The sequence below is a fragment of the Lissotriton vulgaris genome, chromosome 11, assembly GCF_964263255.1.
Source record: "Lissotriton vulgaris chromosome 11, aLisVul1.2, whole genome shotgun sequence".
Lineage (NCBI taxonomy): Eukaryota > Metazoa > Chordata > Amphibia > Caudata > Salamandridae > Lissotriton > Lissotriton vulgaris.
In genome coordinates this window covers 103657301-103673129 of record NC_141699.1, presented here as the reverse complement: position 1 = coordinate 103673129, position 15829 = coordinate 103657301, and the positions used below count along the sequence as shown (strand labels likewise).

General features: G+C 44.5%; 1 protein-coding gene across 1 annotated transcript; it reads left to right on the top strand.

The window, feature by feature from the left end:
* Positions 1-1361: 1361 nt before the first annotated feature.
* On the top strand, positions 1362-14843 carry SNRPD3 (small nuclear ribonucleoprotein D3 polypeptide). The gene is made up of 4 exons (XM_086942794.1): positions 1362-1464; positions 12482-12631; positions 13653-13845; positions 14599-14843. Exons 2-4 carry the CDS (start codon positions 12506-12508, stop codon positions 14658-14660), a joined length of 381 nt encoding a protein of 126 aa, XP_086798920.1. The 5' UTR covers positions 1362-1464; positions 12482-12505; the 3' UTR covers positions 14661-14843.
* Positions 14844-15829: the final 986 nt, after the last annotated feature.

Genomic DNA, 15829 nt, shown 5'->3' with positions numbered 1-15829 from the left:
AAAATGTGTTTTAAGGAGCACCAAAGACACTGCAGATTCTGCGCATATCTCATGCAAACAGAGCATGACTTTCAATGCATTCCACGCAGCAACACTGCGTAATTTGAAGTATACAAACATGTTTCCCCTGGAGTGCATTGCTACCACGCATAAAGCTGACGTTATCAAGTATTTTGTTAGGTTTTCATTGCACATCTTAAGAGTAGCGGCAGTTGTTTCTTGTTGTTGTGTAGGTGGACACTCTCTGTCCAATGTCTCATATTTTCTGTTAAATCCTGCATTCATTTAAGTAGTTTCTACATTGTCTTGTGAGGTTTATGTTGCTATGGAGACCTGCAGCCGGGCTGGTGAGTGTGGCAGGGCCTGCCTGTTGCTGCGGCTCCAGCTTGCCAGGCTCACAAAAGCAGTAATTGCCTGAGACTGGGTGACAGTAAAATCTCCCAGTTGCACTTGCTATGCTATAAAATGTGCTTTTTAGGCTAGCGAGCAGTCTTGAATGATCATATCAATGAAATCATCTTCTGAGCGGGTGCAGTGCCTGCCTGTCCTCTGTTACTGAGAACTGTAGTCATGCAGTCTGCCTCCAATGAGTGCACTGCCATTTATGGTGCATTGTAGCAGTTTTTAGACCTTGTTAGAGTTTCTCGTTGCTCAAATGGGTATAATTTCTGATATTTATATGTTTCCCCGCGTCTTCATTCCTTGATTTTGCTAGCGAGAAAGTGTCACTCATAGTCGTTGAAATGTCCCTGAAATTATGAAAATGTCTCACATAGCAATCTGAAACCTTGGCAGCTTTGCTGTAGACCAGGCAAAGACCAATTTTAGACCATATCTTGGGTGCACACTTTAGGTAGAAAGGACAGTATTATTAACATGGAGTTCTGTATTTACATGCACGTTAAACTGGTGAATTACATTTCAAAGAGGTTCAGCTGAATGTGTTTACTTTTCTTTCTTAAAGAGTCTATCTATCTATCCTATCTATCTATCTATCTATCTATCTATCTACACACATACATATATATAAATATATACATTTTATATATGTGTATATAGCTATACAAAAAAGTAGTAGACCGGCCAGATATAGAAATAAGACCAAAAGCTTTAGGCCTACTTATAAGTCTGGTCCTGTCCCTGTTTTGACCTCCCCAAATCTACCCTTTTACAGATCCTCTTGCTACGAACTTGTTGTATGCTTGCTATGTATGGATCAATAAAGTTTGTTGTAAAAAAAAAGGAAACGGCTATTGAACTGGGATTGGGTTGTAGTCTTTCTTCCATTTCATTCGTCTGCTGTCCTTTCTTTCTTTCCATACCCAATTGTATTGAGTAAGAGGCGTGTTTTTTTTTGGGACCTTTTACCGGAAGTGATTGCGTGCTCGCATTGCTTTCTGGGATTTCGAACGACGCCATTAGTTCGTAGAGCGGGAGCCACGCCGGAGAGAAGAAAGATCAACGGTGAGAGTGGGCTCGGGGGCGCTGGGCTGTGTGGCGTTGTATCTCGGGTGATAGCAGGGTTGGGCTCCGCGACAGGCTTTCGTTTATTGCTTACCTTGCTCGTTGCTTGTGGGGCTAGGTATTACCGCAGAGACGCGGCGCGGTCTGCCAGAACTTAAATGACGAGTAATCGTCCGGTATAATTTTAAACGTGGCCACCTGTCTGTTAGCGGAACTAATAATGCTGACTCTTAGTTCTCCATGGTGCTTTTCTTGCTTCACCGCCTCTTGGAACAAAAGCCCCAGTCTCCCCGGTCTCGCATAAACTACTTTCCGTCTCCCAAGAACAAACCTTTAATTTGTAATGTCTTTAATTATCTCCACTACTGTGCGTTCTCCTGTCGAGACACCAGTCGAGTATAGTAAGGGTGGGCAACCAAAGCTTTCTCCTGGAGAAAGCACACAAAGGGTTGAGACCGTTTCCTTTATTGCCCCACATCTTTGGCAACAAAAGACCAATTATTTTTCACCTGGGGAACTGGAGCAGCCAGCGTTAGGATTTATAAAAGTAACATGTTTCTGCATCAACTGGGTCTAAAGAAGGACCCAGCGTAAAACGCAGCACTTGGGTGACCGGATGCTACACACTAAATTGCCTAACATCTGTTCTCTGAGGGAAATGGCATACGCAACGAAGTATAATGTATGCTTAGGTCAATATAGCTTACTAATAAGGACACACACTCTAGGCAGAAAACCACAGGCTATTGATCTAAGATACTTCTAACCACAGGCGAGAGATCTAAGATACCTCTGACCAATCTGGATTAGATGGATCCTCATGGGGCAGTACCCGAAGAAGTAAAACGAGGGGGGGGGGTCTCCATGCCCATTTAGGCTTAAGTTAACTTGGCTTTGCTGTCCTGGTAAAGGGGCCTACTACCCTTTGCATATTAGACAGTACTTTGCAAGGGGGTTTCACCAGAGTTGTGCCGTACCGATCATGAGTCAATCAGCAGCAAGCCTTTTAAGTTGGGCTTTTCTCATCCCTGTGTCCTAGAAGCTAGCAGGAACAGGTCAGTGGAATGTGCATTGAACTCACACTCCTCCTGTTTGTGCACATCAGTGGGCAAACATGAGTCATGGAACTGCAGGAGACCAGCTGAATCCACTGCACAGATGCCATGGTGGCACCGTTTTAGCATCCATGCAAGGGGTCGTGTAATCCGTTTGATTAAAACATGTTTCGAGGACCATTTTGGTTACTTGAATCCCATTTGTTTAAATCTGTCACTGTTGCTTACTTTGTTGGGTCCCTGGTGCCTATCAGTGATGCTTGAATCCACAGCTCAGGTCCCTGCTGCCATTTAATCACCGTAACCATGTGACTTTATCCTACACCCAATCTTGGCATAGTAAGTCCGAAGTGGCCTCCTGGCGTGTATGCAGTCAGTCCTCCATGTGTGGTCTGCTAAGTGGTAAAACAGCCTCTGCTGATTGATTCGCTTCCACGGGTACACAGTGCGACTGTAGGATGCATTCTGTTACACAGTAAAGCACATCTCAGGGTTTTATATATGAAACGGCCCGAGGGCCCAATTGTCGTATCTTAGAACACCCATCATACACATGTTCGCGGATTGCTTCCCCTTTAATTATCTGTGTCTTCTGTGTCCCAAGTTTGAGTCACATACGTTCAGACTTTTTCTGACCCAGGGCTTACAAAATGTATTTGTATGTATGGACACATATCCTTTTGAACACCAGTTCAGGCGAATGAGCACCCAGTAGATAGCCAGTTGCTCATTACAGTATGCTACAACCCCCTGATTCTTGTCTTCTCCTGTCAGATACCTTCTGACAGTGGTGAGCTTTTGGATACCGAGGCAATAGCCTCATTACTCCATATTCGTTTGAAATTTTGTAGTCGCTGTTTAGGTTGTCTTATTGGTGTGTGATGCTTTGTCACAGTTGAGGTTGTATCACATGGTCAGCTCAGTGATGGGCCGCGGGTATCGGTCAGTAGTGTTTGCAGAATAGTCAGCATGTTTCCTCAGCACATAGCCCGTTCTTGCCTTTTGAAGCCAGGCCCTGATCCAACCTCATGGGCACTACATGCTTAGCCTGTACTAAAGGGGACAACCATGTTTAGTTTCCGGCAGGAGAGTCCTTGTTGTGTCAGAGTAGCGCCACACCGGTTCTCCAATTATATTGGATACCATTTCTCACTTCCCTAGATCATGGGTACTCACAAACGTTTTCCATGGGGCCTCAAAGTATGGTCTGTGGTGTGACTGAGGGCAGCATTGATGCCAGCAGGACGTTTTGGCATTTGTACAGTGGATGTAGGGTAAGTGAGGTACATGTAGTGGCTGAATTGCACAATGCGAAACTAGAAAACTGGGATCGATCCCAGCTTCTCCACTTGACCAATTGTGTGATCCTATGCAATTGTTTTATTTTTTTTATTTTTTACTTTGTCACCTTTTTGTTTCCCTTGTGGTTGATTTAATAACCAAGGGATTTGTCCATTTAGAAGAGCAACCATGAATGTTTCTAAATACATGTTTGCAAACTAATTTAAACTCTCAATACAGTGAGATCATCGGATGTACTTGGGTGAAAAGGTTCTGCGTGTTAATAAAATACATGTGTTTGATTTTAAAGACATTTGATCATATTTTTTTCATGCCTGGTGTAAGATGCCTTTAAGGAATGAAGGTCTTAAGTTGTGGTGCAGGATTCCTTAATTACTTCCATTCTGAATGTTAGTGCGGAGTCAAGTAAACAATAGAGCAGTGCTGCTGTTTACCAAAGGGCTGTGTGGAAAGGTCGGGAGGGCCCCAAGTGGCCCCCAGGCTGTACTTTCAGTATCACTGCTCTAGTAGGTTTTTGCTGGAGGGAACATCCACGCCAAGCACCCAGTCACTGGGTGTCATTCTGCATCTAACACATCTGGGCATATCTCCAAGGCCTAGCTTTTCAGTTGTGTAATACATTCTATTTAGGAATTTAAAACTTATAAGTCGAAGCTTATATTTCGGGTAAAGCTTTCGGTCTGATTGCAACTGTATTCCCATTGTGCACTAGAGCTCTCCAATTGTAAGTCCTCTTTCCAATTCTGATGGTCCAATGGGTGTGGTGTCTGGGCTTTGTCCAGACCCTGGCAGTATATGGGTTACATACAAAACAGAGTAGTGTCTAAGGGAAGGATTTTATAGACTGCGTGGACTAAATCCCCATTCGATACGTAACAAACACGAGAGTCCGCGGGTCTAGTGAAAAGTACAAACGGTACAAAGAGCAAAATAACAGGGAAGTCCTATTTAAGACAACGGAATCACATCACCCACCGGAGTGGCACTCCAATGGGTGATGGGATTCCGTCCTCTTAAATAGGACTTTTCACTAGCCCCGCGGACTCTAGTATATGCGTGACACCAGTCTTTTGGGAGACGTCAGTACCTGCTCTAGTGTGTTAAAGGTGGGTGGCAGAGCTGGGTATTCGTTTCCAATTTCAGTGCAGGCTGCTCTAATTCTTTAGTGGAGTATCTAGGGGCCTATAACTATCTCTATGGATAATGTGTCTGGCAGGATGAAAGAGTTCCCTGGATAAGGGCTCCTAAAGGACGTAACATGTATAGTGTCTAGTCTTTGGCATAAGCCTGTTTATTGGCAAATTTAGAACTTTGTGCTAAAGTATTATAATTCGAAGTCGGATGCCGCCATGGCACTTCTCGCATAAGGCAGCACTAGTATCTCCCAACTTGCACAAGGCTACTTCATTGCCCCTACTAGTAAAGTCGGGGCAGAGCGTAGTGCGCTAAAGACCGCCTCTGTAAGGATTGGTATGTTATTTAATGGATAAAGGTATTGCGGCAGTAGCAAGCGACAGTGGTAGTTTTATTAATCTATCAATTTGCTGTTGTCTTTTGGTAAGCAGTGTGCCACAATTAGCTCGGAGTGCACATTCGTAGATATTTAACAGGTGTTCTTTCCCATCACAGCTAGTATTCCAAATCTCTCTATCCAGTCTGTCAATGGCATTATGGGCGATTTACCCCAGTTAATGGCGATGCAGGATAATCTGGTGAAGCTTAAGAACTCCCTGATTATTGGCGATGCATTATCAGCTGTCTTTTCATATTCAATGAAACATAGTGGGCAAACATCAATATCACTAGGTGTTGAATGGAACATCTGAGCCCTTTTCCCACGTGGTGGTGTTTTAGCCTAGCAAATGAGAGTTCCATCGCCAGGGTAGATAGGACGGGGACAGTGGGCAGCCTTGTCTGGTGCCGTAAGCTATGTGTATGGGGTCAGATATCATATTTATTTATTGACATTTATTGAGCGCGGCGAATACCCGTAGGCGTCTCGGCTATTCTGCCGTAGTCATGCCTTCAGTTCTTAATACTGTAGACACCCCCACCCCCACATCTATTTGTTCCTCCAATTCTTGGCCGCTTTAGCACATTGAAAAAGGTAGGGCCACTCAAGTGAATCTAATAGCTGTGTCTTCTAGAAAGGCTGCCTTACCGTCTATTCACACTACTACGCAAAGTGTGAGCAGAGTTCTAAGATTGTGTTGGGTGGATCTTCCTGGCATGAACCTGGACTGGTCTGGGTGGATCAGTAGAGCGAGTAATAGTTGTGTTCTGTTTGGTATAAATATTGCTAAGATGTTATGAGCTGTAATAATTAGGGGTGGGTCTGTAGGAGTCTATCTTTATTGGGGGCGGAGGGTGGTTGCCTGGCTTTTAGAGGGTAATGAGGGCTTCCTGCATGGAGGGGGCGGTTTTCCTGTGTGAAGGCCTCCTATGCTGCCAGCAGCTATAGGGACAAGATGTGTGCATAGTGTGCACTCTTTCTGTCACCTTAGTGCGCTGAACATCATTTTTGTATGCATGCTTTAGCATGCTAAGTCAAAACCTATTGGCTCTTCCATTGCTTGCTTCGAGAACTCAATCTGATAAACCAGGCTGCAATATCCCAGGGTATTTTATCTAATGCAGCCTTTTAGGAGAACACGGACCATGTGATTAGTGTAGTAGAAACTTTAGCTGAGGCGTGCTATTAAATGGTTTTTAGGCTGCCCTCGGAAGAACCAGATAATTGTTTTTCTTTGTCGACCCTTTCTCTGCCTGTAAAAAGAAAAATCTTGTCATTGGTCATTCATTGAGTGGGCACTGAGGTGAGCTCAACTCAAAACTTCTTGCCTTTACTACCTAGACACCTAGTCGTGTAGTCCTACTTGCATTAGGAATGCAATGATATTGTAGCTTTGTAACACAACTGTGTTGATACAGGGTACGAACCATTAAATGCTGACTGCCCCATGACTTAACCACATCGCTGCTGTGGTAATTTTTGCCCTGTGCTGGAAATTGCCACTTTGCTGGTGTCATGACGAGCTCAGCTCGTCATCAGCACAGCTCAACTGTGCCTCATGACGAGCTGAGCTCGTCATGAGCATGGAAGGGGTTAAGATAAGGCTTCAAATTCAGTCACTCAGACCTAGATAATTATTTCAGAGCTATGTCCTCACTTAGACAACTCCAAGTTGTGCTCCCTTGCTTAAGATTCTCTTACATTAACTTGTTTGGCGTCTATAAAAACACTTCAAACCATAGCACTCTTGAAGTGTCAGAGTAAAATTTTGCACTATATATTTCTATCTCTGCTAGAGTAGTAGTAATCCTTAACGGTTCTAAATGAGATCAGCAAGTGTATAGCAATCGTGCTAATACAGTTCCCATCTGGCAACCGTTACTTTGCTAAAGGTTTTTTCTGCGGCCCTCTCCATAATGCACCCATGTTTGCGCTCACACTTGTATGTGGGGTGCTTGGCAACAAATTTAAATGTCCACTGCCATAGAAGTAAACACTGGCATTTCTAAGAACTGCTTATGGTGGTTGGTGTATCTTTGTGCCCTCGGATATGTTGATTCACACCTTTTATTAGCAATATGTAAATTGATACTTGTATAGCGCACTACTCACCCGCAAGGGTCTCAAGGCGCTTGTACGAATACCGCTGTGGAACCCATCCTGGCTTTCCCTGTGAGGCATCCACTCCTGGGCACCTCCAAGGTGGAGGCCAGGCATCCTTAGCATTGTGGGGGCCGTTGTGGAGATTAAGCAATCTATTGCCCAGAGTTGCAGAGTGGGACTCCATGATTGGAATAGGCACCGAGACGAGAATGATCAGGTCCGTGGAATTTTGAGCCCAAGACCCGCCGAGGCAGGGAATTGAACCCTGGTCCCGGGCTAGATTTCTGCACCAGGGTCTGCCGCTCTAACCATTGTGCCACACTTCTCCACTAGCTTCAGTATTTGCCATCTGTAAGTTGCACAGGCATGGTTCTTGGCTGCTAGCAAAATTGCTGAACAGTAGAACTTTTTCTCCCTTGGGTGTAAGCAGTGATTGCCTAATTTGCTTTCGCAATTGACTTGGATTTTTGAATCACGCCTAGGTTACAAAGACATATTGTGGGTTTACCTGCACTTGAAAGCTCGCCCATTGCTTACAGTTTGTTTTATTGTCTATATTATTGCCTTGCCTTGCCTTCCCTGTTTCCATCTGGTCAGTCCTAGCTTGGAACATAGAATGTTTGCCACTTTTGGCTGGTTATGCTTCCACTGCTCACTTCTAGTGAGCTTTTTTGTTTAAGCACTCCATGAAGTTGCATGCGTTTTTTCCAGAGGTCTCCTCAAATACTCTTTTTCCCCTCTCGCCCTTGTGCTTCCCTCTCCCGCACTAATGTGGCTTTCTTGTCCATTTTCTCCCCTGCATCACATGTTGCTCACTTACCACATGTTTCTCCCTTCGCCCCACAATCTTTTCTTGTTTATCCTCCTCCCACTGTGCTTCTTCCCAAGCCCAGTGTTGCTTGGTTCCCCACCTGCTTGCCCGTTAACATGTTTGTTAGGTCTCGCCTGGCGAAAACAGCGCATGCGCTGCTCTCGCCATGGAGAGGGCCTTTTGGAATCTATTCAGCCAAAGCTGAATGCACGCACGTCCAAATGGACAAAGATGGTTGCTCTCGCCATCCGCTAAGCATGCATGCGTAGGGACAAAAAATGCACGCACATGTGGACAGCCCGACGCCATCTTTGTGCGCACGCATTTTTTGGTCCCTACGCGTGTATGGCGGCGTGCTCTCGCACAGCCACTGCTTGAAATCAGGAGCGGGCGCAAGGATTCCCGCGAGCATTGCTTGTTGTATTAGCATTCAGGTAAAGGAGGTGCTATTTTGGCCCATTATCAGATCAAAACTACAAGTACGAGAGGGTAAAGTAAAAAACATTGACTGACCTAGCTATTCAAAGCATGGAGCTTGGAAAATGTGCAAGCTCTGTATAAACCCCCAAAACAAATAAAAACGTTTACGAGGGTTTGCCTTTCTCCCTGAGATATTGTTCTGAGGGCCGTACCTCTCCGTCATCGCGGTTACTTATCGCCGTGCTGCCTCGCCCAGTTAGTAGGCCGCACAGGACTTTATTCTGTGGTTCCCTAATGTGCTGTCTCCCGTCCAGCCCCCACTTGGCCGCGCTCAATAGGTCTTTAATTACAGCCGGGATCAGTGCCGAAGTCCTAGGGACCAGCTGACGCTTGCGTCGCTGTTCAGTCACCTCCTGGCGGAAGTAGTCAATCGCCGCCTATCCCGACATGCCAACACTTCAATTATAAGATATGTACGGTAATGGGGCGACAGAGTGCAGCTGAGCCGGAGAGGTGTGGTGGGGGATGGGCCATACCAGGCAAAGTTACGTTGCGTTTGGGGCTGGGAAGAACAGTTTGGCAAATAGGGGGCTTAGATCCCCGTGCCTAAGAGGTAGGAGAGCTGGGAAAGATGAAGGGTAATTTTTAGTTGCGGTGACCATGCCAGGTGGACCAGATGACCCAATGTCATCATGACGTCATTTTTCCATTTTGGGACTTTGCTGTTACATATCATTATCGGCTGTGCTGGTCCAAAGGGCTCAATTAAAATGAACCAAGACTACAACTCCCAGAATGCACTATTGCACAAACGCAAAGTTTAGAAGTGCAAAAGTTGTATCTGGGAGACATGGAACCATTTGGTCTCGATAACCATGCCAAAAACTAGTCGTTTTTTTTTTTTTTTAAATTCCATTATAAAACCGACACTGCACAGGATACAGTACTGCGGCCCAGGGAGTTGGACAGCCTAGTGTTTCTGTAGTGAAATCACCTGGTTTAAAATAACGGACTACAATGGTCTGTAAAAGAGAGCCCCCCCCCTCCAATTGAAACGCTGTGTTCTTGGTACCAAGCGGATATGTGAGACCATGTGTATTCTGGTTGGCATTGTTTGGCACAGCATTAAAAGGCTACTACAAGAGATTTTTTCAAAGGGAGCAAACTGCCAATCCCCCCCGCTACCCCCATGCCCTGACAACATATTCGGCTAGACCTGCTTTCCAGCCAACATGCTTCTCATCCAAAAACGTAGTGGGCAGACAAGTAAAATGACTTCAATGATGCTCGATTGGGCTGCTGCATAAATATTCAATACAGTCTGAGCACTAGAGTTTCTCAGCTCCTTGTAGGAGGAGCTTATCCAGGCCAGGTGTCTGCTTTGCATCCAGGCCAGGTGTCTGCTTTGCATCCTTCTTTTTGTTGCCCCGATTGTATAATAGGATAACAGAGGACTACAGGTCCCAGAGTGCACAGCAAAACACCTGGCGTGGATAAGCCCTTTATGCATTGACCGGGGAAACATGTGAGCTCTGTACAATACACTTGTTGAACAGTGGCATCGTAATGACTGCATCATTGCAAAATATGAGGTGCAACTGACTGCTGCAGCACCCTCTTCTCACAGTAGCCGATGTACACCAATTGTCTGACACTCTCAGCACTTAACTAACTGAACTTTAGTATGACATGAGTGGCAAGTTGCTTGTGCAATAGTGGTGTCATGACACTGTGCTGGCAGTGCATATTGCTCGCCGCGCAGTACGGCACAAGGGTACACGTCAGAACTTAATTAAAATATCTAAGATAAACAAAGCTGTCCTCAGAAACAAAGCAATGGTTCACCATATGGTGACACGGTCAAAGGGATTCGAATTCTCCATTTTGTGCCAGACCATCTGGGCACAGTGGTACAGAGTTATACAGCAGGAGCTTCAAAGCAGGATATAAGCCGCATTCTGCCAGGGCTGCCGTTGGCATGCCAGTCCATCCCTGGCCATTACTTACAGGGGGAATACTTGAAGTCCTGAAATGCATGGCTACATTAGATAGTCGGACTGGCTGAAGGTGTTACACACAATATGGAATCGCTTAGCAGCTAAGTCAATGAAGTTATGTTTCAGTGTAGATGAGGAAACTGCTAATTCCTTGCTTCTACTTCGATTCAGCGCCCCTACGCCCATTTACCTGTAGGCATTTTCTTTTACTTTCACTCTGCCAATATTTAACAGCTTTGTACCTCCTTTATGCACTTTCACACAGTGTCAATCAGTAGTAGCAGCTGGTGTCGGGGAGATGTAGTGTGGCAACGCGTGGGGGGAGGGGGAGTGTTGTAACAAAACAGACCAGCATTAAAAATCCATTAAGTCTCACCTTTGATTAACCCGTTTACTGCTTTGAACGTTCAGCGCCAGTGCTGAACGTTCTAAGAAACTGGTGCAGCCGCGTCGGCTGTTGGACGTGCGCAGCACCAGGGAGGTAGCTCGCCCAACGGCCGACGGCAGCAGCGATAGGGTTAAGTTAAAGCCATTTACTTTGCTATACAATACCATTAGCAAAGCAAATGGCTTTTACTTATTCAAAGGCAAGGCCTATTTCATTTTGAATGCTTGATTTTTTTTTTTTTTTTTTTTTTTTTTTAGTGCTCTAGTATACTTTAAATAAAAACATTTACTGATCAGTCTTGGATCAGTAAAAATGGGGATAAAAATGCCAGTGCCATTTTGTAGGTGTACATGCATGCGGGGGTGCTCCACATCATGGCTAAAACATTTGCAACACTAAATGACCACACTATGCTTCAGTTATATTTAAACATTTTCACCTTATGTCCATTAAAGCTAGGTGGATAGTGAAAATTTGTTTTAAAAGTGGGTCGCGGTTCTAAAAATCTTGGGATGCACTGATATTGCTTTGTAGGCTCTGAACTTCCAATTTGTGGGTGACCTGTTTATATGGACTACATTGTAGTGGTGCACATTTTGCTGGCACAATCTTGACTGGTCTTGGGTGGAGTTCTGCTTCGCAGAACAAAACACATTTGCATGCTACATAGGGTTCTGCAAGCAACTGTTTGCTGGGTTACGTTTATTTTTAGCGCCTGTTTGTCCCGCATTGGAAAACCAGCGCGAGCTGCTCCATGCGCACCTCAAAAGGGCTTTGCTTCTTTTTGCCGCTCAAGTAGATTTTTTCACTTGAGTGGCAGCTTCCTCAACATGGCCGTGTGGTTTCTCAACACGAGTGGTCTTGTCTGCATGCATTGAGAAATATAGCTAGGGGGTAGTCTAGTGTTTCGAGTTTCTTCGCTCGAAACTTATCGTTGGCTAGCGCGAGTGAGGAACAAAAATCCCGGAGCCTGGAAAACTCTGCGAGCTGAGTTATCGCCCAGGCCGAATCTTGACTGCTGGGTGTAGTATACAAGTTTTAAATGGGCGTATTTAACATATTTTGGATGTTCCCATGTATTCATGACCGTGGTGTAATGAAGGGTTTGAGCTCTGCCAGTCATGGTGGTCTCGGGTTTTGAAATTTTAATGATTTTTTTTAGCAACTTGCACACCACAGTACTTCTTGACACTCCCTCACCTAATAACCTGATTGTGGTTAAAAGAAAGAAGGTGCCGTAAAACCAGAGTGAAAGCATCGAACAGCAAGTCTTGCGTGTTTTTGTCTATTAGAAAATAATTCTTGATTGCAATTGGTGAGGAAACAACTGGGAGAAGTGCAGAGCTTCAGTTACATGTCTTAATGTGCATTGTGTGAGGAGCATTGAGGAGGCTCTAACCTGCTTGACTTTTGCCTTTTCCTTTTTAGGGTTTGAATCTAATTTCTGCAAATATGTCTATTGGTGTGCCCATCAAAGTGCTGCATGAAGCAGAAGGACATGTCATAACATGCGAGACCAATACTGGGGAGGTGTACCGCGGCAAACTCATCGAGGCAGAGGACAACATGAACTGCCAGGTATGGATGGGTCCATATATTGTGCCTCTCCTGCGTATCTTTGGTCTGCATGAATAGTCCTCCTTTAATGCTTCCTGCTGTCTTTTACCATTTTAATCTTTATTGCCGGGGTGTGGAATTTAATAAAATATCTACTTGTCCATGGGAAAGGTTGCTTCATAAATCTACTTGTCCTAATGAGAAAATCCACTTGTCCCGTTTTGTGCCATGTAGTATTGTGACAAATGATGGTAGCAATCTCTTGATATAAGAGCTCTGATAATAGCGCCTCTGATTATGCTAGGGTTCATATTGGAGTAGGATTTGCTTACATGTATTTTCCTTATTTTGCCACCAGGGCCGGACTGGCCATAGCGGGCACCGGGCGTTTCCCCGGTGGGCCGCTAGGGTGGGGCCGATTTTGGACCCCTGGGGGGGCCGTTTTTTTGTTACCAGGGGTCGGCAATATCGGCCCCCAGTAACAAAATCTGCCGAAACCGACCCTCGCACACTGCTTTGCGGCACTCCCCTCATCCCAGTGGGGGGCTGGCTGAGCGGTGTGCCAGGGCCGGTTTCTGTTCCCTGTTTGCCACCTTTATACAGATCGACTTACCTGGAATGTGGGTAGCGTTAATCAATAGTTCCAGAGTTGGAATGCTCTTTTGAGTCTGTGCACACTTACTTGCAGGTTTTAAGTATTTTCACCAGCTCTTCTCTAATCTTTCCCCATACTGAGAGAGGTTGGAAATGGAATCATGTTGCTCTACCTCAGTGGAATGATCAGTGTGCAGTGACTAACCTCAACCCTGCAGATTTTCTTCAATTTTATGATTACATATGTAAATGTTTTTTTAGTTAATCTGTGGGTTTTCATGAACAGTGAGTGTTTGTGGAACAAACACTCAACTATTTGCTACTGCTCCCATTTTAACGGAGTGAACTTTTTTGGTAATTTGCTTCATGCTTTTCTGTTGGGCTTTCTCAACTTGCCTGGGTCTCTACACCTGGGAATGTCTTCTAAGATTGTTGTCTTGCTTTCCAGATGTCCAATATTACAGTTACATACAGAGATGGCAGAGTAGCACAGCTTGAACAGGTCTACATTCGAGGCAGCAAAATTCGGTTCTTGATTCTACCGGACATGTTAAAAAATGCGCCCATGTTAAAGAGCATGAAAAACAAAAACCAGGGCTCTGGTGCGGGGCGAGGGAAGGCTGCCATCCTCAAAGCCCAAGGTGAGTGGTTTTCGTACAGTGGAGGATTTGGGTGCAACAGTAGAAATGTTGTTAGCTTTGTCTATTCTTAAAGGCTTTTCCAGAACTCTCTCCTGCTTAGTGGCAGTTTACAGAGCCATGCTTCTACGCTACTAGATAATATTTATAAGCACAAGTGGATTATTGATACTGAGGTGCAACAGTTGGTATTTGTGATGTTTGGTAGTATAGAAAGGTAAAGACTGGGAGAGCCAACACTAGGCTGCAGTATAATATTGCTCTTAAAAGCTTGTGGTATCGCTGAGAAGTACTACCAACACTAGTTGTTTGGCTAATGCTTCTCTGATGTTGTTCAGTCTACTCACTCTCCTTGTTGCGAAGAATGTATGTGCTAATGATTGAGACCAAACTATAGCTGTGTCTAACACTGCCAGATGAGCGGGTTTCTAGAAATTGTAAGTCATTTGGTGCTGCATGAACTCCTGGCCAGCTTGCAGAGTATCTTTGTAACTCCAAGACCAGGCTTTGAATATTTTAGCCATCTGTTAAGGCCACCCTGCTTGGTATCCGACGAAAGGCTGTGTGAAATCTCCCTGGTTTGGACCAGAACTCTTAATGTGGTCCTGTTAAGAGTAGCTCTGCAAGTAGAAGTCTAGAGTTGCTTTCACAAGTGTAACGTACTGATGTCTTTGCTTTGCGTTCTGTTTTGTTGAATTGTTTTAAATTTTCCTGTTATGTTGAACTGATGTATAAAGTTGCTTTTTTTTCTTTCAGTGGCCGCACGAGGAAGAGGTCGTGGAATGGGAAGAGGAAATATTTTCCAGAAACGACGATAACTTATTCCATTGCAAGACTTTTTTATATAAATTGTTTAGGGTTTTTGTTTACTAAAGTGCTCTTTGAATGAAAGTTTTCAAGATCCATTTTTTTTTTTTAAACACAAGCGTTTTATTTCGTGAAATGTTAACTAAACATGTCCCTGGGTTTTGATTTAATAAATCTGTTTCCCCAAACAAGGAGCCTATAGTACTATGAATTTTGTTAGCAACCACAGATTTTTGCACGTTACGTCCAAATAAATCTTGCCCAACTGTTTAAATTGTCCTAGTGAAAGTAAATGGAGACCATCTGAAACAGAAGCCGGCGAGGGGGGGTTGCCGACCCAAACTCCAGAACAGATTTTCTGCTGACCTGGTGGGGCTGAAGAGCAAGTTCAGGGGCAAGATCTGTGAAACTCTGACCCTTACGGGAAGTGGTTACTTGAAAGCCTGAACAAATAATACAATGACTTTTATAGTTTAAGGCGTTTGAGCTAATTGCTAGTGGTTCTGTTAAGTTCTGAACAGCTTGTTTTATTTCAGTAAAACTATAGCTCTTCATCAGGAAGTTACCACATGGGGTTGGAGAGTGTTGTGATTGCTGGCAATTGTGCAACAAGCATTGGCAAAGCCAACAGGTTTAATCTTTGAGACTATTGGCTCTTCCATTGCCTTTTGTTCATGCTGCACAGCATGCACACTGTGGATTCTAATAATAATTTGTAGCCATGCTGTAGAGCAGCATGATCAAATGTAATAAAGGACTAAGATGCTTCCAGCGCTAATGCGCTTTATTTTTTTACGTACTTTAGTCTTGTCTTGTGTTTTGTGTGTGCTTGTTCTAGCTACACTACAAAGCATTCATGCTTCTGTACAGCAGCGTTAAAAAGCATTGCCAAAGCCAACAGTTTTTATAGACTAGACCTGTTTATTCTTGCAATGTTCGTTGCAGTACTGGGTTGCTGCGCCACACTGTAACCAGCTGTGACAGACTGATGTGGACACATGCCCAACGGGGAATGTAAGAGCTGTGAAGAAAGCGGGTGAGAGTGATAGGCTATAGTGAAAGTAGATGTATCTTCATAGATGTACGATCGGTATAGATAGACAGGTAGACATGGGGATAGCTAGACAGGCAGGCGATCAGTAGAGGGATCGATAAATATGCAAACAGCCCTGGATTGACA

What these genes read in the sequence shown, in the direction of transcription:
- SNRPD3 (XM_086942794.1), top strand. Translation starts at nt 12,506, where the DNA reads ATGTCTATTGGTGTGCCCATCAAAGTGCTGCATGAAGCAGAAGGACAT. An exon ending in AGGACAACATGAACTGCCAG is followed by an intron (nt 12,632 to 13,652) that starts GTATGGATGGGT and finishes CTTGCTTTCCAG; the next exon opens with ATGTCCAATATTACAGTTAC. An exon ending in TGCCATCCTCAAAGCCCAAG is followed by an intron (nt 13,846 to 14,598) that starts GTGAGTGGTTTT and finishes TTTTTCTTTCAG; the next exon opens with TGGCCGCACGAGGAAGAGGT.